We start from the raw sequence: 24,179 nt of genomic DNA on the forward strand, positions 1-24,179 counted from the left end.
ATTGCGGTTAATTAAATTTTCTCATGTTATATAAAATATAATATAATATATTATATAAAATATAATATAATATATTATATATAACATTAGTTTATAATGACGAGTTTTATACATTTTTTATTATTTGCGTGCTGTTGCACATTGAAGCTTTACTTACTATAGTCCTTCAATGAATTACTTTAACATAAACATTCACTTCATTTGAAAGAGAGGAAGCTATTTGTATGATCGCATAATTTACGTTATTTGTATTATAGAATATATTTTCAGTCTATTATTTACGTTGATTATTGAAGACTCTTAAAAATATGTTTGATATGTTTATGTTATTACTAAGTTATTGTATTATCATGTTGTATTGTATTAAGAAGGTTCACTGATCACATAGTAAAACAAACAGTGAACTCCAAATTCTATAATTGATGGCGTTGGTACTCAATATATGTGTGATACAAAAAGACACGTCATTTTGCAATATTTGAAAAGTAATTTTATGTTCTTGTTATAGATGTCAATTAATAGTGATACTCTCGATAGAAAATATACTTATAGATACTTTCCGTGTCCGTAACCTGAGAAAGAATTTCAAGCACAATATTCTAAAGACAATGTGAATATCGAGTCGATACATTTGTAGTTTGCATAATTTTAACTTCATCCATCTATACAAGATGAACGTACAACAAATAACTAATTCTATCGATAAACAATATGTACAAGTCTTTTATCGAAATACTTTTTAAGGAGCACAATATACGAATTGATGCGCGTAAATAGCGTTTTTTTTCTATCATTTAGGATACTATAATATAATACGTTCAAAATTCGATGAATAAACATATTCAATACGGGAGTGATCGCGTATTATAATAAAAAACACTATAAAACCATAAAATTCGCATAATTTTCTAATATCTAATCCAGTAGGTTCATCGTGCCAATAGAATAAGTTCTTTTCGTATATATAAAAAGAAAAGAGAAAAAAAAATGACGACGACAACAATTATTCTAATTACCGTCCAACATGTGTAATCGTAAAAATAAATGATGTCAAATACTTTAATCCCAATATCAAACGAATTAACGTAAATAATCAAACGGAAAACGCAGCTGCTTTATTAATATTAACTTACTTGAAGAATAAGCAACGTTACGTCTATAAATTTTTGAGCATATTGTTAAAAGCAATCTAATAACGATCGCGATTGATTCATTATTAAAATAGAATTTTCTTTTCTTTTCCTACTTAATCTAGAAAATAATATTAAAATATTTTAATTCGATATATCGATTATCTAGATGACATTCTAATCAGCGCGTTTTCCGATTAGAGATCTTATTGAATAACGCTTGTGATATATTACAAACCTTTTGTATAAAAATGTTTTCTATTAACGATTATAATAATAAATACTTATTTATAACAATAACAGTTGGGCTAAATACGTGAAAAGTCATGTGTACGTAATATATAGTTCAGTACGGCTTTCCAGGAACGTTTAAATCAAAGAGGAAATCCATAAAATTATCGAACCGGTTCTCGATCATCGTCAGTTATATAAATCATCTCGAACAATCTTGGATCTCAAAGATCGTAATATCGTATTCCTCTAACGAATCACTATGAAACGAAGACCTCCTTTTTTACGACGTTGCATTCGTCGTAATCGCAATTTAATCATCTCACATGTTCACTTCCCAAAGCTTAAAATAATTGTCGATCACTTCTAGGAACCACTCGCGTTTCTTCAAATCTTTGAAAATTGGTGCCAAAGTACGAAGTTGGAGTTGTAAGAGTGCCTCGTTTCCGAGCAAGCCATCTAATTGTCTGAGCAAGGCAGCATCTCCGTGAAGTTTCAACAAGCTGGCATACGAGAAGATGTAATAACGTACTCGAAGTCTTTCAACAGCCCAAGCTTCTACTGAACGATTTCCACTTGCGGATTGTATGGCACCCATGTGTTCGGCGTACCAAGGTGAGAAGTAATTATTTAGTTCCAATGTTGAAAGCTCGGAGACACCACGTATTTTTAAACGTTCCTTTATACGTAGATATACTTGAGGAGTGTAAACAAATACCTGCAAAAAAATTATATTCTTTTACTTGCAAAACTAATTAGCGATTATTAAGAAGATTTGTAAATTTCGATATCATAGTCTTGACTATACGATTGATAAAATAACGTTTTCGATTTTTAAGTGAAAGTATTTTTTCTACGTCCTCCTACAAAAAAAAGGATTATATAAATCGAGAATCACAACTTATTGCATCATTTGTTTGTATATATTTCGAGTGTCGAGTTATTTCATTTCGAAGAAACGACGTTGAAGTACCAATGATGCATATTTAGATCTAATCGGTGCTAATTATCAATGGTTATTCTAAGTGTATACATATGTTTCTAAGAACAATAGTAATTGTTCTCTTATTATTACTATAACGGGTAGTTGAACTCTTTCTTTCTCTCTCGCAAGGTCTATACGGATAGGTAATTTCGTTTCAATAACTATAGAATGGCATGATCGGATATAAGTCGTTTCCTCTCGCGAGAATTGACGAGGTCGAGCGTTGAGAAACAAATTGAGAGAAAGGTACCATACTTTTTTAGACATTATCATTTGTAAACTTAATCCAATAGAGTGGACCTTATTGTCTATTTAGAACAAAAAAATCATTTTATTACAAGTAGAAATCATATTGTCGTTACAACATCTTATGTTTTATTAAGTCGAAAAATTGAAAAAAGCTAATAAACACATTTTACACAAAATTTAAAAGGATAATTTAGATCAGAAGTAAGTAACATCTTTTCTGACGCGGTTACACGATCATCATCGACTAATCTTTTTTTCCATTAAAAAAATTCGCTAGCTATCGTTTCATGTTTAAAAATAAAAACCGTGTAGCCCAGGATTTCACGAATAACGACAGTGTTAAATATTAGAGGCCGCAAGTAGAAGCACGAATAACATGTAACTCGTTGGCCATTAAATTGCCCACGTCTGATTTAAATAATTAATAAAAATAAATAATCTCACCTGATAGAGTGAATTCCCAGTGATATAAGAAGCGATATAATGAGAGCCATAGTTCCTGATGAAGCTAATGACACTAAAGGTATCACCAACTGTGACGTTTTCTGTTTCTCTAAGTACAGCTTCGTCGAGGATTAATGATTCAGCTGTAGCAACGAGCTTTTGATTTTCTCGAAATCTGGCGACCCGTACAAGAACGTAGCAATAATCACTGCCGATGAAAGATGCGTTTATACCAAGATGCCTAGCGATGGCAGCTTTGGACCAACTGGCAGTGAACGCTCGCCAAGGTCTTTCTAATTTCTCGAAAGTGAAATCACGGAAATATGCCTGCAGGAGTTGTCTTACGTTGTCACAAAATTCCATGTGAAAATCACCATCGAATACGCTACTCATCGATTTCTCTTGTTGTAATTGATTAGATGGTATAGCTTTTGGATTCTTAAAGACATCTAAAGTTGGCTCGCGAAATATCCAAGTGTCCGTGTCATTACGCGGCACGACCCTCATACTGATGCTTAGGTAACCGTAGCGAGTGAAAACGTTAACAGCACCACCAAGATGAGGCTTTTGAGAGCTCGTTATGCGATCCCCGATCAGGACGATCAGTATCGTTAACAGGAGACCCAAGCTCCTACTCGTCCACATCTCGCGAGGATGGACACCGAAAATGGTCCTATCTGAAATAGGATTTAACATCGTTAGACGATCGTTTAATAAAACGTTTTATTAGTTTTAACTTTCGTTATATTTAATATCGAGACAAATGTAGATTAATAGAAAACAATTAATCAGATATTTGTTCACTTCAAAAGAAAATTTTAATAACGATTCAGAATATGTTATATTCTTCGTTGACCTAATATACAAGAAATAAGATATTAAAATCCATTATTTACACAATGCAGTTCTTTTTTTTTTTAATATTCATTTTCTTGTCTGGAAGTATTCACTTAAGTAAATTCACAGCTAGCAATTTTACCGTTCAAGTATTCCGAGATCGTGATTGTATACTTTGTAGTTTCTCGTATTGTTTATACACGTTGGACATGTGAGAAATCGTTATCAGAAATAGAAAAAAGAAAAAATATTATTTTTTCGTTCGAAGTAAAAAGAAAATGCAGACGGTACGATATTGCAAGGTTCTTCCCGGATTAAAGGTACAAGCAAGAAGAACAGAAGAGACTCTAGCAAGTAAAGGCAACTATCTATAAGCGGAAGATCGAGCGAGGTTCTTTACATCGGTCGCATCTTCGGGTTCTCCAATGTGCACTCGTATGCATGTATGTACGTAGGAACGTCTGGTAAACTCGTTATCTTGTTTATGTAGGTCTAGGTGTACGTTGTCGAGGTATTTGCCACGAACGGAGCCAACGGCCTTCATCCCCACCTGTCTTACTGAACGACAAGCTTGCTTCGCGAGGGCTTCCCCATGCTTATACATATCTTCTTTCTTTTTGTATCTCTCCTTCTCTCTCTTTCTCTCTTTCTTTCTTTCTTTCTTCGTTTTATTCCTTCTCACATTTCACTGATCTCCCAAGGAAGGTTAACAGCAAACCCTGGACTTCTTTCAACCTGTTCAGACTTGCAATGTGCATTCGCTTCGCTTCCATGATTCCCTACCAACGTAACCACGACTAAAATAAATATTTTCCAATCATAAAGTAATCCAATTCATCAATTTGTAAAAAATTCATCATTTCTGTATAATTAATTATTCATATCATTGCGTTGGATTATTCTTCAATCATCTTATATATATTAACTCTATTAGAATTTAAATCTTACGTTAAATTTGTACTTTAATGAATTTCCATGACCGTGATCATTGATTAATACTATCAGAAAAAGGCCCTGACTTTATTAATCAATTGAAGATAACTCTCGTATCCTTCGAGTTGATTTAATGGAGTTTGCGACGTCATTGATGGAAAGTATTACGTAATAGAAACAGACTAAAAAAATATAATTCAAGCGTATACGCAACACAATTAAAGTCTCACTTGAATAGTTCTCAGGCGACAATCCATCTAATACATGATACAATATATACATCTGTGTATATATAATATATATACATGTAGCATATACACCTACACGTTTCCACATAAGTGCATTGTCCGATTGATCGTTCCTTGGAACTACAACAACACTTTATGACACTATAAATTATTTGAACGCTTCCTAGATGATTAATTTATAGTTAAAGAATACAAGCTTCTGTTCGTTATCAACAAATATTGTGGAATATCAAAGGAAAAGAAAATATTTGAAGCTGTTCGTCTTAAATCTTTCATAACAATTTTACGTTAAATGTATTCTAATATTCAATAATAATTGATAAACATATAAATTGGAGAATCTTCTAAGAGTTAATAAGATAAAGTTGATTGAATGATTAAAATGATTAAAATTAAGTTTTAAATTATGTGAAGAGTGAAAATATAAAGAAAATTGTTAATGAAATTGATATCATTGAAAATTTTTCATAAGAAAAGTTCAAAGATCCCAAGAGAATATATAAGTGCACGTGCACGTGCACGTTACGCGAGAATATGCGAAGGTCATGCACACAGCCCTGGACTTCTTCCAAGCTAGCTAGCTATCACTAAGCGGTACTACGAGTTCGTCTTGCCTCGATGACTTCTAGATGACCATTAGACGACTATTCGCGATAGACTATCTCAGGAAATGGCTTATACTATACCAAAGACGACGTTGGTTATACAATATTTATCATCAACTATTGCAATATATTTCTTCAAAATTTTCTTCGCGATATTAGAAAATTTATTTATACGTCCAATATTAAATTATTTTATTATTAATACAAAAAAATATCACATATATGTATATCTATATTATAATATATAATATAATAATATGTTTGAATATTAATTTGTTAAACTTTTATACGATCGATTAGAAAATTCTTCATTGAACGATTTTCATCCAAAGAATTAATTTCATTATCAATCAAAAGACAAGGAACACAAAAAAACATTGACACTGTTGTCTATTTCCGTTTAAACTTAAATTAATAAATAATATATACTTGTATGAAAAGAGACAACACTAAAAGCGGTCTCATCGTTGTTTGATACTTGGAATGAATCAAGTATGGTTTAAATGGCTTTGTTAAAAGTAGCAATTTTATGGGACGTCATAGTGACCCTCTTGCTACGTTTTTACCGTCGCAACGGTTCCGGATATTACGTTTTCTGCCGTTCACTCGTGAAATCATCTACTTATATATATATATATACATACGAAGGAAAACAGTCGTTGAATCCTCTTTCTTCAAGCACGAAAGCTAATTGTACGGAGTTATTATCGTACTATAAAATAATAATGACAGATCTTTTCGTCTAATCGTCGCGATGTAAAAATCTTTCCCACCCTCCTCCCACCCTCATAATAATAATAACTTTTACGATGATTATCTACCAATTTACTAAACGTTTCAGATCATTGGATTTAAAATCAATCTAAACATTCGTAACGTTCGCGGAAAGACACTTTTTCGTTATACGATTGTGTCGTTTTTCTAAAAAGTCATGAAAAATTTGACTCACATCAATTTTGATCCAGGTCGAGTAAACTTTGCCATTTTCGAACACGCCTACCGTATTTGCCCTACTGACCTTTTATGACCGATAATCGTGCATTTCGTTTTGATCAGCACACTTCTGATCGATGTTGCACTATTATGAAACGTTATGTATCATTTCAATATATATTTTTTGGACCGATCCAATAATACAATTTATATATATATATATATATATCATAAATCTTTTGTTCTATCATATATTCATAAATCTTTTGTTCTTTTAATAAAATATGTTTTGATGATAATTAGATAGAAAATGTTTATGCAAATACATATTGTTATTAGATAAAGCGGTGATACCTGAATAGAGATTATAGTAACACGAATTACAACGTACTAGAATGATTATGAAAAGTATTGTTAAATATATGTATACTATGAATATTGTATAACATATTAATACATTGCTTATTATACTATATTTAATATTATGCATATTTATTGTGCATAAACATTTGCAGTCTAATAACAATAATAGATGAATAATTGGATTACAATTATTTTGTTATAATTAGATCTATTTTCAATACATATATGTATATAAATTTTTTGTATACAGAAATTTTCTATACGAGGAAGTTGTTGAAAAAAGGAATCACGTATGTATCTTGCATTGATAAAAGGCGCCTACATAGTGAAACTTACGTAACATGCCGGTTATTTGTCAGTTTATCTCGAAAGGAAGATCGTTCCACATACCTAAATTCAAAGTTACGCGTAACGAACGATAGAAATATAATACATATTCATGAGATTACGTCAAAAAATTTTTAAGACACACAACGTCCTTTGCAATATTTCCGATTGCGGTCCGATAAATTCTCGTTGAATATCCTAGGAATATATACTCATACATAGTCATGTAAAATGGAGTATCCTTACGTCAATTATACTTGGAGTATTTACTGACAATCATACATTTTTATAAGACATGAGAATTATTCTATACGTTTCAACAACGACTATGAAATGTTTTTTCTTTTTGTTTTTCTTTTTTGCTATTATAATACGTAATACATATTTCGTATTATTTAATAAAATTTTGTTAAACATCCAAACTTAATGATCTGTACGATATTGCGATATTCTTCGATGCCATTATACATTTTTATTTATTGTCAGACCTCGATTTCTAACAGTTTCCATTTCACTAATGTAAGCCACATTAACAACAAGCCTGTGAAATCGAAAATAACAGCCGCCAAATTAGTAAAACGGAAGGAACTAGATCCACTTTCGCTATTCGCTTTCAGATCCATACGAGTTGTTTGATGCATTCATTCGAGGAATGAATTACTGCCATACTGTTTACACGTTAAGTGTTAACTTAGTAATAATATTAATTACAAATTTACTATTAATTCAAATATTTAAACGCCATCCGTACATTCGCCCATTCAAGAATTAATTTATAATTCTTATTGGATTTTATTTTTTAAACGATAGTCTATTGTTTTGCTAATGATAAAGTGTCAAAGAATTGTCATAATTTTACAATAATCTTTTTAAAGAAAAAAGTTAAAAAAAAAGGTTAGAGTAAGATTAACGTAAAAAAAAAAGAAAAAGAAAAAAGTGATTTAAAATGGTGTTGTCTACCTTTAAAATAATTGCCGACAAAAGATGTAGAAATTTCATAGAAATTCCAAAAGTATAATCTTCGTCGATAGCTCGATGAGATATCTTTTATGGTTATCAAATATTTCGTTGATATCTCGATCCACCAAAAATTCTCGCGTCGTTAAACAGCCCCATTGAAAATAATAACTGAATGCGTATATCGTGAGTTTTGATTCGTTTGTCTTCAAATACGAGTTGTGTATACGGAGGTCAATGGGAAAGAATTACTTAAATACTCTCATGGTTGAAAGGGGGGCTTTGAGTTACCCATTAGACACAGGAAGAGGGAGGACTATGGACTATTTTCTATCTACGTATAGATCTTTGCCTTCATGAAGTATTTTGTTTTTTCTCTTCTCTTTTTATTTATTAATTCCAATTTGCTCGTGAACAACCATAACCATTCGAAAGTATTGACACAGATTAAACTCTTATATTTCTTCTATAAATCTGTTAAGAATACGATTCTTTATTTAATTCATTTTGTTAATATATTTCTTCAGTTTATATAGCTTAAGTATATAGAAAAGCATGACGGTTAAATTTGTTTACAATAAAATAAAAATTATTATTTTTTGTTTAGCTAAACACAAGCTTTTATAATTAAAATGCTTTCTTTTATTTATTAAGATAGAATAAGGTATCATGAGTATACTGATATTAATACTAAGAATTATTTTAAATTCAACTTTATAACAATTCTAATAATTAATCATTTATAGTGTACTACTTAGAACTTTTTCTGATAACAATATAATTACATCTGCAAAGTAATTTATTAGATACAGCAAACATTATCATTCTAATTATGATGATGCACATGCGCTTACGTATACACGGTTTACATACACAAATTTAGTCGATATTTTATTCCAAATCACAATGAGAACGACGTTTCGATGATCTCGATGTCATGGAATATCGCACAAGTAAAACATTACGTACCTTTGTATTATATGAAATATGTATCACGGGACACATCAAGATGTTTATAATCATTATGGTCTGTTATTAATAGGCCTTATAAATTACACTAGAAAAATAATGTTAGTTATAGAAAAGTGAGAGAAAAAAAAATATAGGAATACAAGTCACGTAATAATAATGAATATATTCGTTAGAAAGTTAAAGAAAAAAAGAATATGCTTAACTGCATTTGTATTGGTAACATCTTCACGTTTCATTGTAATTTAATTAGACGACCTATTTGCATAATTTAAGAATACAAAAGAACAGATGCGTTTATGTATAGTCATTATTACTAATAGTTTAAATCGATGATAAGAATTAAAAAAAATAAAAAAAAATAAAATAAAATAAAATAAAAGAAATAAAGAAAAAAGTAAAAAAAAGTAAAAAGGTAATAATATTTCGAGCGCAAAATTTATTTAAATAGAACACGTTGCGATACTTTAGTCACGTTGATAATAACGTAGTCGATAATGTTTCGTTATTATTCGTTAGTGCGTTGACTTTGTTACTAGATTATTACACGACGAACAGATGATAGACATGAAAGAAACTTCTTATCCAGAGCGTGTCTCTATTATCACGAAGCATTGTCGTTAAGAAGATTAGAAACGAATAGAAGACGCCGTTAAATGTTCTCATTAAGACGACAAAGACTTACATTAATTAGAATTCTCTTCTTCTTCTTCTTCTTATTATTATTATTCTCATTATTATTCTTATTCTTATTCTTATGCGTAACTTCGAATTTTGTTGAATAAAAAATTAGATAGATATGCAACGAGTTAATAGTTATCAACTTGAATTAAATCGATCTTGTTATGATTTGAAGAGATTGTTTCTTTAGGGTTAAGGTACCAATTTATTCATCCGGATCAAGCAGCTTTATTCCATTTCCGTCAATCGTCTCTCCCCTTCTGTAATTCAACGTAAAAGCTCTCTCTCTCTTTCTCTCTCTCTCTCTCTCTATATATATATATATATATATATATATTTATATCTCCCTACCCATCGACACTAATTGTTATGGGTCACTGACTGAATGCTTGTTACAAGACACTAAAAGATAACGCGTGAACTCTTCCAGCAACGTTGCCGTCCCAATCAGTGATACGCAACAAATGCATACTCGTTGCACCAATTCCCAACGAATCGGACAATGCAAAACGTCAAATACATATAAATGTATAATATAGGTTTCCATGAGAGGTCTCGCTGTTTTTTTTATCTTATCATTCTTCGTTCAAATCGATCTCTTTTGTTATTTTTTTATAAATAAATGTATTTTGTATTATTCCGTGGTGCACGATTTTAAGGTACACTCATTGTATATATGAATCAATTGATTATTTTAGACATTGATAATACGAGTTTTACTTCTATCGCGTGAGGGAATTGCACCTATTCTTTCTTTTCTTTTTTTTTTTGGCAAAAATTTTCGCTTACACGTCATTTTTCAAATTATTCACCGGGCGAACAATGTCACTCGTTCAGCAAATTACAAGAATCCGATCTGCCGACGATGGTAAATTTTCCACCGACTTTAATTATGTCCTATTTACTTAATCGATGCTCGATTCTGCATTTTTTTTTTATTCGCCTGTGAAATATTAATCAACACTGATATTTTCTTCTTGTAGGCAACTATAAAAGATATAAAATAAAAATTTGTTAAATCGTTTTATATTAATTGATTTAAAACAAAAACGAATATATACTTATGTGTGTGTATATAAATATTTTATTATATTTCTTTTTCTATACGTTCTCTCGGTTAAATTTTTACGACAAGGTATGATGCATCATCAGTATATAAGTTTCATGAAAAAGTTGATGATTATCTTCAAACAAGTTTATTTTACTTTTATTCTCAACCATTCTTTCGGATGTTGCAAATATATATGAATGTATAATAAATGTCTAGATAAACTGGTTTTTGCAAACATATGATTATACATATATATTATAAACTTGTAATACAATTTTATTCTATTGTAGAATTTATATTAATATTTTTTAAACGCTCTTCTTTGATATATTTTGTATGCAAACGAGGAAGAAACCAGAAATCGTCAAGGACAAACGTATATCTGTTGTAATCGCATTATTTAGTAAAAATCATTTCTATTCGTTCTAATCGATTTCATTTTTATTTTCTAATCAAATCTATTTCATGTAAAATTAGCAAACCATGCAAATGATCATTGCCAAGTAGCTATCGAAGATCGAATAAAAAAATCAGCATCAAATTCAACAATGAATCCACTTGTTCGAAAGTTTGACCTAATTAAACTTATATCAAGTCGAGATTTCAAATCCGCATCCTGAAGACCAAGGTTGCTTACTTTTCTGACGCACGTAACGTAAATCAATTGCGTTAGATTAACACGTGTAAACGAAGTAAGACTATTTTTTGTTCAATTGAAAGCAGGTTTTGGAAAAAAAATTCATGCTAATATTAACAGCTAATAACAGTAATGACGATTTAATAAAAATTAATACCGAATTTTTCTTCCACGAAGAATATTCTAATATTGGAATAAATTCATATTCAAATCTAAAACCGTCCGAATTAATGAGATAAATTTATATAACATTTTCAATGTTAACTTTTATTTACACTAGACCTACTATTTGCACGGATGTGTTCGTTTAATTGTAAAATAAAATGTGCATTTATAATTCAAGGCTTATCTTTCGAGGTGTTCGTGTTTTTTCTTTTTTTCCTTTTTTCCTTTTTCAAATCAAAGGAAAAACACAATACGCGAAGATTACGAAGTCAAAGATCAAGAAGATCTTGTTGAATCAAGATATATCTTACAAGAGAATGCATTTGAATAGAACATTGTTTAAATATATTTGAAATCTTCATTTTTCACGAATAAATTGAATTTAAACGGTGTCAGAGTTTATAAAAACGAAGAAAATTGTGAAGAATAAGCTTGATTCACTTTTAACGGTTGATTTGTCTGGAATTTTATTATAATAAAAACTTGACTCACATGTATTACAAGAATCCTTTAGAGAAAAATACGAAATATTTTCCAGACGAATAAATTAACGAGATCGTAAATTCGTGAAAAGGAAAAAGAGAAAGATCGGCGAGAAAATGGTACAAGTTGCGTCAACGTTCGTGAACACACTTCGGTTTAATAAAGTTGCGGCTTCTTTGCCTTTGCTTCACACCCGCTGTTATTCGTCGAGTATATCGCGTGGGAAACATTTTAACCAAGCAGATGTTGTCACAGACACTAATATTTCTCGCGTTGATCGTTGACTTTAAGATTCATTGTTAATTATGACAATATTATACTTATCTCTTCAAGAGTTATTGAATAAACCTTCATACCATTTTAATTACATTCATTAATTACTTGTATGAGAATATGCTTCATTAATTTTCATACAATGTTTGTTATTTTTAAAATTACAAAAAAAACTGATGGAAAGCATCATAATTTACGGAAATGTTTCTATGGAAATCAAACTTCGTTCCGAGATTACCGATTTTAAAGTTCGAGAATAAAAATATATAAAGTTTTTTTTTTTACATATTTTATTATTTTTTTCTATCTTTTTTTTCAAAACTGCCTAAACGATAAAGAAATATTGTTAGTAAAAAGCTTGCAGATCTTAGTTGTGCATATTTCGAGAAAAAAGTAGTCTTGCCGTTATTTGCATGAATTCTGTCTGACATTTGCTGTGAGACACGATCTGAAATGCAGGTCTTTATTGTTAAGAGCAAGTCGTTCTCGTGGATTCCTTTAGGATTACAAATTCAATCCTAGTAAATACCAATGTGAACAATTTTTAATATCAAATGATTAAATGATTAAATGATTAAATTAAGTGATCTTATGAAGAACTATTTTCAAACGATATCTCTTTAATGTATATTTGAATATTTATCAATTTTATCATTTAAAATGAAACAAATTTATTGGAAAGCCTTTGCTTTCTAATTAGATTTCCATCTCGATGGGAAAATCATGACTAATCGCAATTAAGAAGCTTCGAAGATCTCATATTGTCATGTAATATGCGTCTGATAAAAAAACATTTTTATATTTACAATGTCTTTTTTATCGAGCAAGAGAATGTTATCTAATGATAAAATCATTAATATTTTATAACCCTTGCATTAATAACTTGGTCATATTAATAATTATAGAAAAAAATGGTTGACGTCATCAATCTTATTTTTTAACATATCAAAGAGTATAAATAATATAAGACAAAAACAGAGGAAGTATTTTTTTATATCATAAAAATTCAGAAAAAAAGTAAACAGCCTTTTTTTTTTGTTCAAAGCCACAACAATCTAACGTAATCATGCGAGTAGATAATAACTCACGCGACGAAAGAAAGAATTCTCGAGATTTGCTATCCAAATCGAGTTCGCCTTCTTGCGTGATTTCCTTGCGACGTCCTCCTACTTGTCCTTCGACAGGATGCAATAATTCCGTGCGGTAAGATAAACAACGTGCTAGTTTCCGCAGGAAAACATATAGAAAGAATAAAAAGAAGGAAGAGGAGGAAACCATCGACAATCAGCCTTTTGTAATTTATGCACGAGTAAGAATATTCATTTTTACTTTTTTTCTTCTTTTTTTTTTGCTATATTTGAACGGACTTGAAATCGACGATGCGTGTCTTTTCTTTCCTCCGATTATTTTTTATTCTATTTACCTATATTTTTGTTAGCCCTTGGATATACTAATAACTTAAAAAGAAAACAAATATTCCTACTTAAGATAGCTTCTTCTTCTTCTTCTTCTTTTTTATAGTTTCCGTTATAAAATTAAGATAACCATTTCCATTAATAATATTTATATACTGGATTTAAAAAAACGTTCGAAACAATACTTACTATTTGAAAGATGCTTTTCAATTTCGAATGCGTCACCCTTACCATATTGTTTTGTCTGACACGCTAAGAAAGCTTTTCTCTAGTCTCTTTCTTTATAATTCAAAGCACTCTCCTTTAAACTTTTGGAACGTGCTTAGAACGTAAACGGGTTGGTTGGTACTCGGCATTTAGACTCGTTCTTTGAAGAAATAACAACGAACGTAGTTTAGAATTGGTAGTCGGTAAATGATAAAAGTACATAATAAGTATCTGTCTAATGTCAAAGTCAGTTTCGACCTTTAATCATCTTCACAAGCTTTGTTCGTTCTCGATTCAGTCTTACCTATCGCGCGGAGTCTACTATTAGTAAAGTAGAAAAAAAAATAAGAAGAAAAAAAAAGAAAAAAAAAGACAAAGAATATATATACACAAACATACACACACGCGTGCACCCGCGTACGCACATATACAAATATAGAAAAATAACACAAATTCGCATTGATCATTAACCGAGTGCAGCAAGTTCTTTCTGATAAAAACCGCATGACATTTAACGAGAAGAAGGAGGCAAACGTTGCGATGCAGCCAACGTGCCGTGAATCGAGTGAATCTCTTTACCCGATGAAAGAAGAGAATGCGTTGTTCTTCTCATGAGGCGGTAAACCGAACATTACGACACGTTTATTCGAAAGATAGAAAGAGTCTTTCCTCTTGAGTTGAAAGGGAGAATTTAAAAAGAGACAGAAATCTCGTGCCGCATGAGGAGCCAATCGCGAGGATCTCGTCCGAGGAGTCACGTTTTCATTGGAAACGTGTATATATATGTATATGCGTTTACACACATAAATTTGTACACGTATATTACTTACTTTCTTAAGTAATATTACCACCATTGCCTTTTCTGCAATTTACTTTTTTTTCTACAAATCTCCTTCTTCTTTCGAAGATTCTTTCCAGGAAAGTGCATCGATTTATTATAATTATTGATCAAGGATGTTAATTAGTCGATTCGATTCGATTCATTTTGTTTTCTTTGCGATCTTACAATTAGTGTTTCAAGTATTGATATTAAATATATCGGAATGTTTGTTCGGAAAGTTCGTAATGATTTATATAAATATATATTGAATATTTTCCTATTTATACATTGATACGAACTTTTCAGGTAACGTAATACAATTTTTCCCTCCAATGCGATTTGAATAAATTTCTTTATAATACACTTAACGGAAAATTAAGATATTTGCTTTTTTATCAATGTTCTTATCAATCATTTTCCTTTTTTTTTGTTGTTGTTTGTTTCAAACGAATTATTGCAAAGTAATAAAAGTAAATAAATATTGAGAACAAGAATAAACAACTACCGTTAAACGACACAATGGAAAAAACAATAGAAAATATTCTACTTCTAGTTTATTTTCAATAGATATACTATGTGCAAACAACAGCTGTGGTTAAGAAAGCATATACCTTTTTTGCGTGATAACTCTTATGCGTAGAAGGCGATGAAGTATCGAGATACCGTTAAATTACTAATAACCTTTTAACGTTGTACTTACATATGAACATTCGCATGAAACGCCTTAACAATGTTCCGTTTGAAATAATCAACAAAAATTGTTTATTGTAACATTGTAAAACAAAATTTGTTTCTCATCTTTGAGAACACTTTTACATTAGATAATTAAAATTCACACATGTGTAGTACTCTATTCTGAATATAATTATATATATAATACAGAAACATATTTACGAACGATTTAATGTGAAAAAATGAATGAATATTAAAATCCAAAAAACAAATTACAAATCGGATACGCCTCTCTCGTGTAAAACTTGTATACTTGGAAACGTATGATACAGAAAATAGAAAAATATGAACAATTTTTATGAATTAATCCATGGTCATTGATATGAGTGATCATAAGAATTAAGTACAGTCATATGAGATCGAACACGAAATAGGAGGTATAAGTATATAAAACGTGCATGGCATAAGCGAATGAATTACGAGTACATTCACTATTGTTTAGGACACATGTCCTTTTCTCTTTTTCTCTGTTTCTATCTCTCTACTGTGTCCTGAGTTCTAAGTATTATTTCCCACCTTGGTATCTAAGAAAAATAATTCGCACGACCGACCTCGATCTATCGTTTTCCTGTCTGTATATCTTACATTTCTATATATGTTCATTTAATTTTCATTTTCACCTAACTAAATGTACTTTACGCGTAAATTTACTTAAAAGAAAAAAATAATTATTTTAATATGACTTGAAAGCATTTAATTTATTGATATTTTTTATGAATATATGTATGAAGAAAATTTAAAAAGTTGAATAAATCGAGGAAGTATAAAACCGAATACGCAAATATCAAGAATATAAATGAAATGAGGGTTACAAAGGTTAATTTGGAAATTCATACGATCGGATCGTACTTGTATAAATGTAATCGTTGAAGAGAGGGAAAGACAGAGAGAGAAAGAGAGAGAGAGAAAAATTTTCGATGATAGTTATTTCTATTAAAAGACAAATAAATTAAAATTCTAATATAAAGATTTATATATGACCATGATTTAACAGATTGAATTCATTGCTCTTAATCATACGAGTATTACTATTATTAGCAGTGAAATATGTTCCTGGTTGAAAATGTGGGTAAATAGTGTAAGGACGTTCGTTCGTGTTCGCTAGTATTATTCGCACGTGTCTTAAGTCGAATACTTTTTGTTGTAATTGCTATACAGAAACAAAGACACAAGCAAGCAAGCAAGCAAGCAAGCAAGCACGAGAGTCTTTAATGTAACGAATCGAGCGTGTAGAATAAACCCAGCACATGTGAAAGTGCGGTTTTAACGATAGAATTGATAAACGTGGCGAAAAGTCCAATAGATAAGTTTAAAACGTTGCACTAAGCGTAAAACTAGCATACTCTTTCTCGCTTCTCAATGTAAAAGATCGGTTAGCCAGGTGTCTGGACTGCACACCACGAGTTCGTAATTGTGTTTGCACCTGCGAGTCTCGGTTGCATGTATAAGTTGAGAAACGAATGATAGATCGATCGTTCGATGTTAGGTCGTACAAGAGTCATAATCTGAAAATAGTGTGCGTTAGATCGAATATATTAGACCGAGCAGCTGACTCATAGTTGGAAAACAACCGTTCTCATTTCTCTTAAATTTTCTTCAGTATTCGTCACTTAGATATTTTTGAAAAAGAAATGATAATTTACTCGGGTGAATGTTATTTAGATTCAATGAGATATTACGATAAAACGAATTGACGTAAGTACACAGGTATTACTTAAATATTTATTAGAGATCGTTATATTCGTTCAGCTTCAATTATTGTTTTATAGATCAAAATAATTGATTCACATTTTCTTTTTTTTTTTCTTTCTTAAATCTCACAAATTCGTTCTTCCTTTTCTAACGTATATTTATTATATGTATATTTGTAATAAATAATAGAATGATATTACAAGAAAGATCTTAGATATCGTTGGCCATGACTAACGAAAGGTTAAACGATTATTAGTTACATGATTGGAGTTCTCTCTTTGTCTACAGGTGCGCTAGTTCGAACAAAGATATTTCTGAGTGCTGACTACCACATGATTTCTCGTTAACGGCTACCAACTAATACGACACTCCTTTCAACTTTGTTTCCCTTCAAACCCTTTTTCGGTTGTTTCATGTAAATAAACGATTAACGTCATTTACATAAGATTTAAAGCAAGAATCAAATTTTCTAAACATCCTCGCGTTCTTAGAAACGTCTAAATGGAAAGCATTATGAATTAATTCCTATGAATCATTATTAAACGTTTAGTTTTTGATATTTTTATTTAATTTATTTTTTTATCGGATATAGAATATGATGAAATATTAAATGTTAATGATAGAAAAGAACAATTAGCTACGTGAATGGGATTATAATTGAAGACATTTTCAATGCTTAAATAGTTATTATAATGAATAAGATAAAAAATAAAGACAAAATGTATTTTTTATTACTATATTTATCCATGAAAAATAAGAGAAATCGTGCGTTACGGTCTAATATCTTCTATTATGATATTTTATCCTTACTAATTAGCATTATTTGTGTTTCTAGCTACCTTGGCCTACATTACTGCATTTGGTCCTTTAAAAAGAAGACGAAGAAGAATGAGAAGAACAAAAAAGAAAGGAGGGAGAAAAAGAGGAAGAAATATCGTTCACGATTACGAGCCGTAACTCGTCAACGCCTTATTTAAACCGGCGTCTCGAAACAAGCTCGTTTAAAGATGGAGCAATTTCCATTCATCATTGATTCAACAAAATATAGTCGCGACATATTAAATAATCGGAGCGTAGATTTTTCCTGTTAACGTTCCCAACAAACGTAACGTTTAGACATGATATTGACATGAATTCACATTTCCGAGTTAGTTCACATTTATTTGTATTTGCGATTGAACTTCTTGATTACCATCACCAATAACATATAATTATTTGTATAATTGAATTACAAATGCAAATTCTCTCTCTTTATTTTCTCATAAATAATCGCAAGAAAGTAAAAAAGAAAGAAGGTTGAAAATTATGGAACATCTTCCAGGAAAATCATCATTTTAGATAGAAACTTTCTCTATTTCATTAACAATCATTGCTTATCTATCATCGAAAAATTAGTTTAAAACAGTACTTTCTCGTTGACATTACATAATTACATCTACTAACGAAGCACGCGACACATCAGATGTAAGATGTAAGCAATGTTAATTCTTTATACCTATTCATGTACCTCGAATATTTCTCAAACTTGTGGGAAATTTATCTCGTCTAGATAAGGAATAAATTGTTCTCTCCTTACTCTAATTACAATAAAAAAAGGATATTGCGTTCGGTGTTTATTTGAGGATCGCACCGTATCTTAACTGTAATTGTAACGGACAACCTGGTTCCTTAACTGCAATGAGTACAAGGCTGTAATGCTGCAATCTTACTTTCAGTTACGCTTGTGCTCGTGTTATCCTGGCAACTTCTGCTAAATATTCTCGCTTCTCCCTTTCATACTTTAGCAAGGTCGATCGTAATAAATAATAAAAATGTTTAATATGAGATACTTTTATTCCTGTTTCACAATGACAATCAATTAAAATCACATTTTATTTTTTTTCAATCTTAATATCCAGACAATAAAAAAAACATCGAGACATTGGTCATTAAAGTGAGATGACAAAATATTTCAAATGTCGTAATGAAAATTTCTCGGTGATTTATCTATATCACTAAATTTATCTTACGTATTACGACAGCATCGAATATACGTCTCGTTAAAGACAATAGCTTTCATCCTGTTTGTGGATACCTACGTATATCTATACATACACACAAGTATCTGTATTTACCAATTTATCTTCGATGAACAGTCGAAAAATATGATAAATGTTGTTATTAATTCTTCAAAAATATCATCATTTTCTAATTAAGAATATTTAAACTTATTCAGAAATATATATATAGTAATAAAAAAAACTAAGTGATCATTATTTTTAGTTAGGAAAGAAGTTTACGATTCGAATACGGATAATCGTATTTAAAGGTTCGTTACGAATTTCAGGAATAGACAAGGCGTACACGGCTCGCGATTTCCGTGCATTAATCCGGACAGGATCTCGATGGAAGCTGCACTACGTAATCCGGCTTTTGGTGTATGTGCGAGGTTGAATAACACGTTGAGTAAGCCGACATGCAATATTGGAGCAACGAGTTTACACGTGCTTTCTACGCGCACGCATATTTATTATAGACGATAACTTCTCTTCTTGAATAGAAGTCCAGTTTAAACAGACCGCTATTGGACAGATTAGATCGAAGATTATTCATGGATTCATTCAATTTGACTATATCGTCAACTGGAAATTGAAAATTTTATCCCTAAACGTTAGCTAATCCATAGAAAAAACCCCCCAAAAAAACAAAACTACATTTTTTTTCTATTACTATCTAATCTTTGTAATTAGTATCTTATGTAATTAAGTGGAGTTAGGCATTTAAAAATGTTCAGCAACTTTCTTCTTAATCAGTAGTTACCCACGATTCAACATATTTCTGTTCGAGTATGTTTCAACTAAGCTTAACACAACGAGGCCGAGTTAAAATGCATCCTGTTATCTCGTGAATCCTTCGAAGTAGATACCTCTAGATACTTCCAATTTTCTGAAGGAACGTCAACGCGCCGGAAGTATTTCAGAATTCGTCAGTGACGTGCAGGTGGGACGTGAGACGCGAGTAAATTACTCGTTGCTCTTTGGACAAAGACAAAAGTTTCTTCGAACGGCCTTTCCAACTCATACAAATGTTCCTATACTTCTTTGTGGAAAAAATGCACAACGAGTGATAAATAATTCAATTTTCTATTCGATTATATTGACTTCGAAAATAAAAGATAAAGTAGAGCCGAACAAACCCGAATAAACCCCGGTCCCTGTTAAATTGGATTTATGAATATTTGAATTTGTGGAATAGTTAAAAATATTAAATATTTTTTTTTATTCTATTTAAATGAATTCTCATCTTAAAGTTTCTCTTTGGAGTATCAGGTCTATTTGATAATTTATGTCTTACAAAGATTTTTACAAATTATTTTACTCTCTTTCGGATAGATTTAAAATGAAAATAGTCAGAGGAAAGCGCGTAACTCTGGCAACAAATTATCATAAATAAGAACACTTCCGACTATGATATATTTGCGTTTAAACAATAATTAACAGTTGCTCGGTAAGAGATATCGATACGGTATAAAGAACACAAGATAAAAAAAAGAAAAAGAGGAATCAATGAAGTATGATTCGATACGAGCGAAATTTCACGATATCGTACACGTAACCAACTCTCAGAAATAATAAAAACAAATTCTGTTACAGATATCGGTATTGCATAAACATCCCTCTACCAGTTAACAATTTTTCTTCTCGATTTTTAGTGTTATCCTACTAAACGAGGACATCACATTAGACATTGGAAAAAGAAATTTTCTTCATCTAAGTATTTATATAACGGCGATCACATTGACTAGATCTCGTTAATGTTAAATATCATTAAAACATAATAGATATAATCATTTATAATCGTACCTGACAAATTCAAGGTCTCTCCATTTCCAATTAACGCTTTGATTGCTAATCTCTGTCGTCACCGGATAAAGACTAACCATACAACAATCGTTTTAAATGATCTTCGAAGAAGCGAGCATCTTGGCAGAAACTTGCAAACGCGCGTTTTTGTTCGATAAATCTTCTACTTCATAGATCCTCCTCCACCTTCTCCTCTAAAGATCGATATCTTCCAAGTTGATTTATACGATAATTTAAAGAAATCTCAAAAGCCACTTTCCAAAGGATCCTTGTTTATTAATCATCTAACACAATGATAAATTATTTAATCGATATAATGATAAATCGTCGTCTAACCGTTGGTAGATAAATTTTTGAAAAATATTACCGAGTGTCACGAACGAGAAATAAAAAATAAATTCTTTTCGAATATGACAAAACACACCTTTCAGATCACTGTGTCCAGGGTTCACGAGAAACGATACAACAAAAAATATGTATATATCGATCGATCGATCGATCACGATCGATCGCGATCGCGTTTGTTGTGCCTGTTGCGTCTCTTGCTCTCGATCTCGTCGCTTCGAACGAGCATCCGCAACTGCGACGGATATTCGAATCGGCAACTTCACCAAGAGGCCGGGGCTCCTTCCTTCCTTCGCTACTCGTTCGTTCGTTTGCTCGCTCGTTCGCTCGTTCGCTCGTTCACTCGCGCGAGTTACCGCAACTACTATCACAAAACACTATACTTGCTGACTATGAGAGGCTTACACGTACGAGAAAATCATGCGGGTGGGGTATACAGTTTTTTCATTTCTAATTCAACTGGAACATACACACACACAGACATACAAAAATTCATCTTTTTCATATCTCCTACGAAAACTTGATTTCATCCATTCTTACTTCATAATCCTTGAACAATTCGATATCAACCTTTTTTTTTTGTTACCCAAACACGACCGGTTTTTGATCTTAAATATATAAATAATCACGAGAAATTTTGAAATCGTTATTATGAGTTAGTATTATTAGCTATAAATGTATTATTAAATAAACACTTGTTATTCTACGAAATAGTTTTCCTTGTTTTCGAAGATTTTGGTTAATCTTTCAAACAACTGTCGACGAACAACTTTTTTGACGAACAAAATATGCCGATTTTCGTGCGATGAATTTAATTTATTACACCTATTGCTAATACTAGTAATAAGATTGTTTAAATATTAATTACTTATTTATTATTAACTAGTTTAATATAAACGAATTAAAGAGAATAATTATATCAATTAAGAAAGTAACGAAAAAATATATATATTTTTATCTATATATTAAAATATTAATGATTTAATTTCATAATTGCGTAATAAATATAAAAGTTAGATATATATTGAAGAGAAAATAAAGTACTTAACTATCGGACACGAAAGTGAACCACTATCACATTGAAACATTAAAGTCTTGTCGAATCATAGTCCGTAGCATTAGTCAAACTAGATCTTTCGCAAATTACACAGTGCAATTTTCAATCTGATATGAATTTTGTACACTTCAATAGGCACTTCCTTCCTTTTCTTTATTGGCTCTATTTTATCTTCTTACGTATTTTTTTTCTTTTTTTGTTAATATAATAACATTTAATTGTTTATACGTAAATAGAAAAAGAAAAAATTACATGCTTAGAATAAAAGTTTATTTAAAAAGATTATAATTGGCATACTGTCAGAAAAAAATACCCTTTTTCGAAGAAGGAAGAATTTTATTTTCGCCTTTATTACGACACTTTCGGTTATTACTCTATTATGTAATATCTTACAAGATTGTATATATACGTATGCTCGGTGAAAGGTATTTAAATTTAGCTGATACTAGGACGAGTCTCGATCGAAGTCCCTCGATCTGGGCATTCCTTATTTAGGATTTACTTTGATCCTCTCCTTTTTTAACAACATCGAATCATTATAATTCTGTAATTATTGCATACCCAATTTGTTACATCTATTAAATCTATCGTTTAAATATAATATTTTCTATTTTGCTTGGACGTTTATGTACAATATATTATGATAAGAAAAAAGAAGAATTAATTTTTCTAATTAACTGAAATAACAAAGCGTAACAATGGATAGTGTTTTACGATTACTATTTGTTTCTACGTACTAAATCTATTCATTTACTTTTTCTAGTTTGTGCAATAAGAGTAAAAAGATGCAATCGATGTTATATGCAAAACACGTACTTTCGTAATCATGTAACAATACTGGGACCGTGAAAGTTAATTTGTCTCGCTGTAAAACCATTATAATTTTTCTTACTTCTTTACGCATTTCGCGTGCCAACCACTTAAGATGCGCGTTTATTTGCATAAGCAAAGTAAAGACTATTACTGTACTACTCTTGTATTAATTGTTACGTAATATTAATCTATCGTAAGAGAATAAAACATTAGAATAATACTACATATATCACTAAACTGAAAATAATAGAGAAAATGATATAGAAAAATATTTCATATTTATATAAATAATTCATGTGTGTTATGTAATAGGAATAATATGAATTTCAACGCATACAAAAATTTATTTCTCTTTCTTAATCTTTTACAAAAATTAAATGTTACGTACACATAGCATATGAAATTTAAAGAAACAGACTAGAAAGAATCTCGTTTCTATGTGTAATTGTATTTATTTGTTATAACTTTCCTCTTCGTCTTTCTTTTCCTTTCTTTCAGTCATATCAACGATATAATCATATCATCAAATCGACTGAAGAGCTTGTCCAAGACGTTCTTAGCTCATTGCTAAGAGAAATGAACACTCTCGTTGAAACGAGGCAAGGGTGAAGGTCAAGCTAGTTGCGAGAGCGATGCTCGTCGAATCGTTCTTGCAATCTTGTACACATAATTTCCAATCGAGTTCTAGTTAACGATACATTTCATAGACATTTTGTGGATGAAAAATATCAATAATATAGATTATATTCATACGA

At 30.7% G+C, this 24,179-nt stretch overlaps 1 protein-coding gene and 1 long non-coding RNA gene across 4 annotated transcripts; one reads left to right on the top strand and one right to left on the bottom strand.

The window, feature by feature from the left end:
• Nucleotides 1–400: 400 nt before the first annotated feature.
• On the bottom strand, nucleotides 401–22,061 carry LOC122524647 (torso-like protein). Of its 3 annotated transcripts, XM_043647013.1 has the most exons (4): nucleotides 21,634–22,057; nucleotides 21,210–21,493; nucleotides 3,040–3,716; nucleotides 401–2,079 (listed from the first exon to the last, which is right to left on the bottom strand). In XM_043647013.1, the coding sequence occupies exons 3-4, from the start codon at nucleotides 3,682–3,684 to the stop codon at nucleotides 1,684–1,686; spliced, it is 1,041 nt and encodes a 346-aa protein (XP_043502948.1). In that variant the 5' UTR covers nucleotides 3,685–3,716; nucleotides 21,210–21,493; nucleotides 21,634–22,057; the 3' UTR covers nucleotides 401–1,683. The 3 variants fall into 3 exon arrangements, with proteins under 3 accessions (XP_043502948.1, XP_043502949.1, XP_043502947.1); XM_043647014.1 differs by lacking the exon at nucleotides 21,210–21,493 and having other exon boundaries at nucleotides 21,634–22,061; XM_043647012.1 differs by having other exon boundaries at nucleotides 21,210–22,057.
• LOC122524648 lies at nucleotides 1,699–19,186 on the top strand. The gene is made up of 2 exons (XR_006305594.1): nucleotides 1,699–1,976; nucleotides 18,203–19,186. It is a non-coding gene; the product is annotated as an uncharacterized LOC122524648 (long non-coding RNA).
• Nucleotides 22,062–24,179: the final 2,118 nt, after the last annotated feature.

This window comes from Polistes fuscatus, unplaced genomic scaffold (assembly GCF_010416935.1).
Source record: "Polistes fuscatus isolate 324 unplaced genomic scaffold, CU_Pfus_HIC Scaffold8, whole genome shotgun sequence".
Classification (NCBI taxonomy): domain Eukaryota; kingdom Metazoa; phylum Arthropoda; class Insecta; order Hymenoptera; family Vespidae; genus Polistes; species Polistes fuscatus.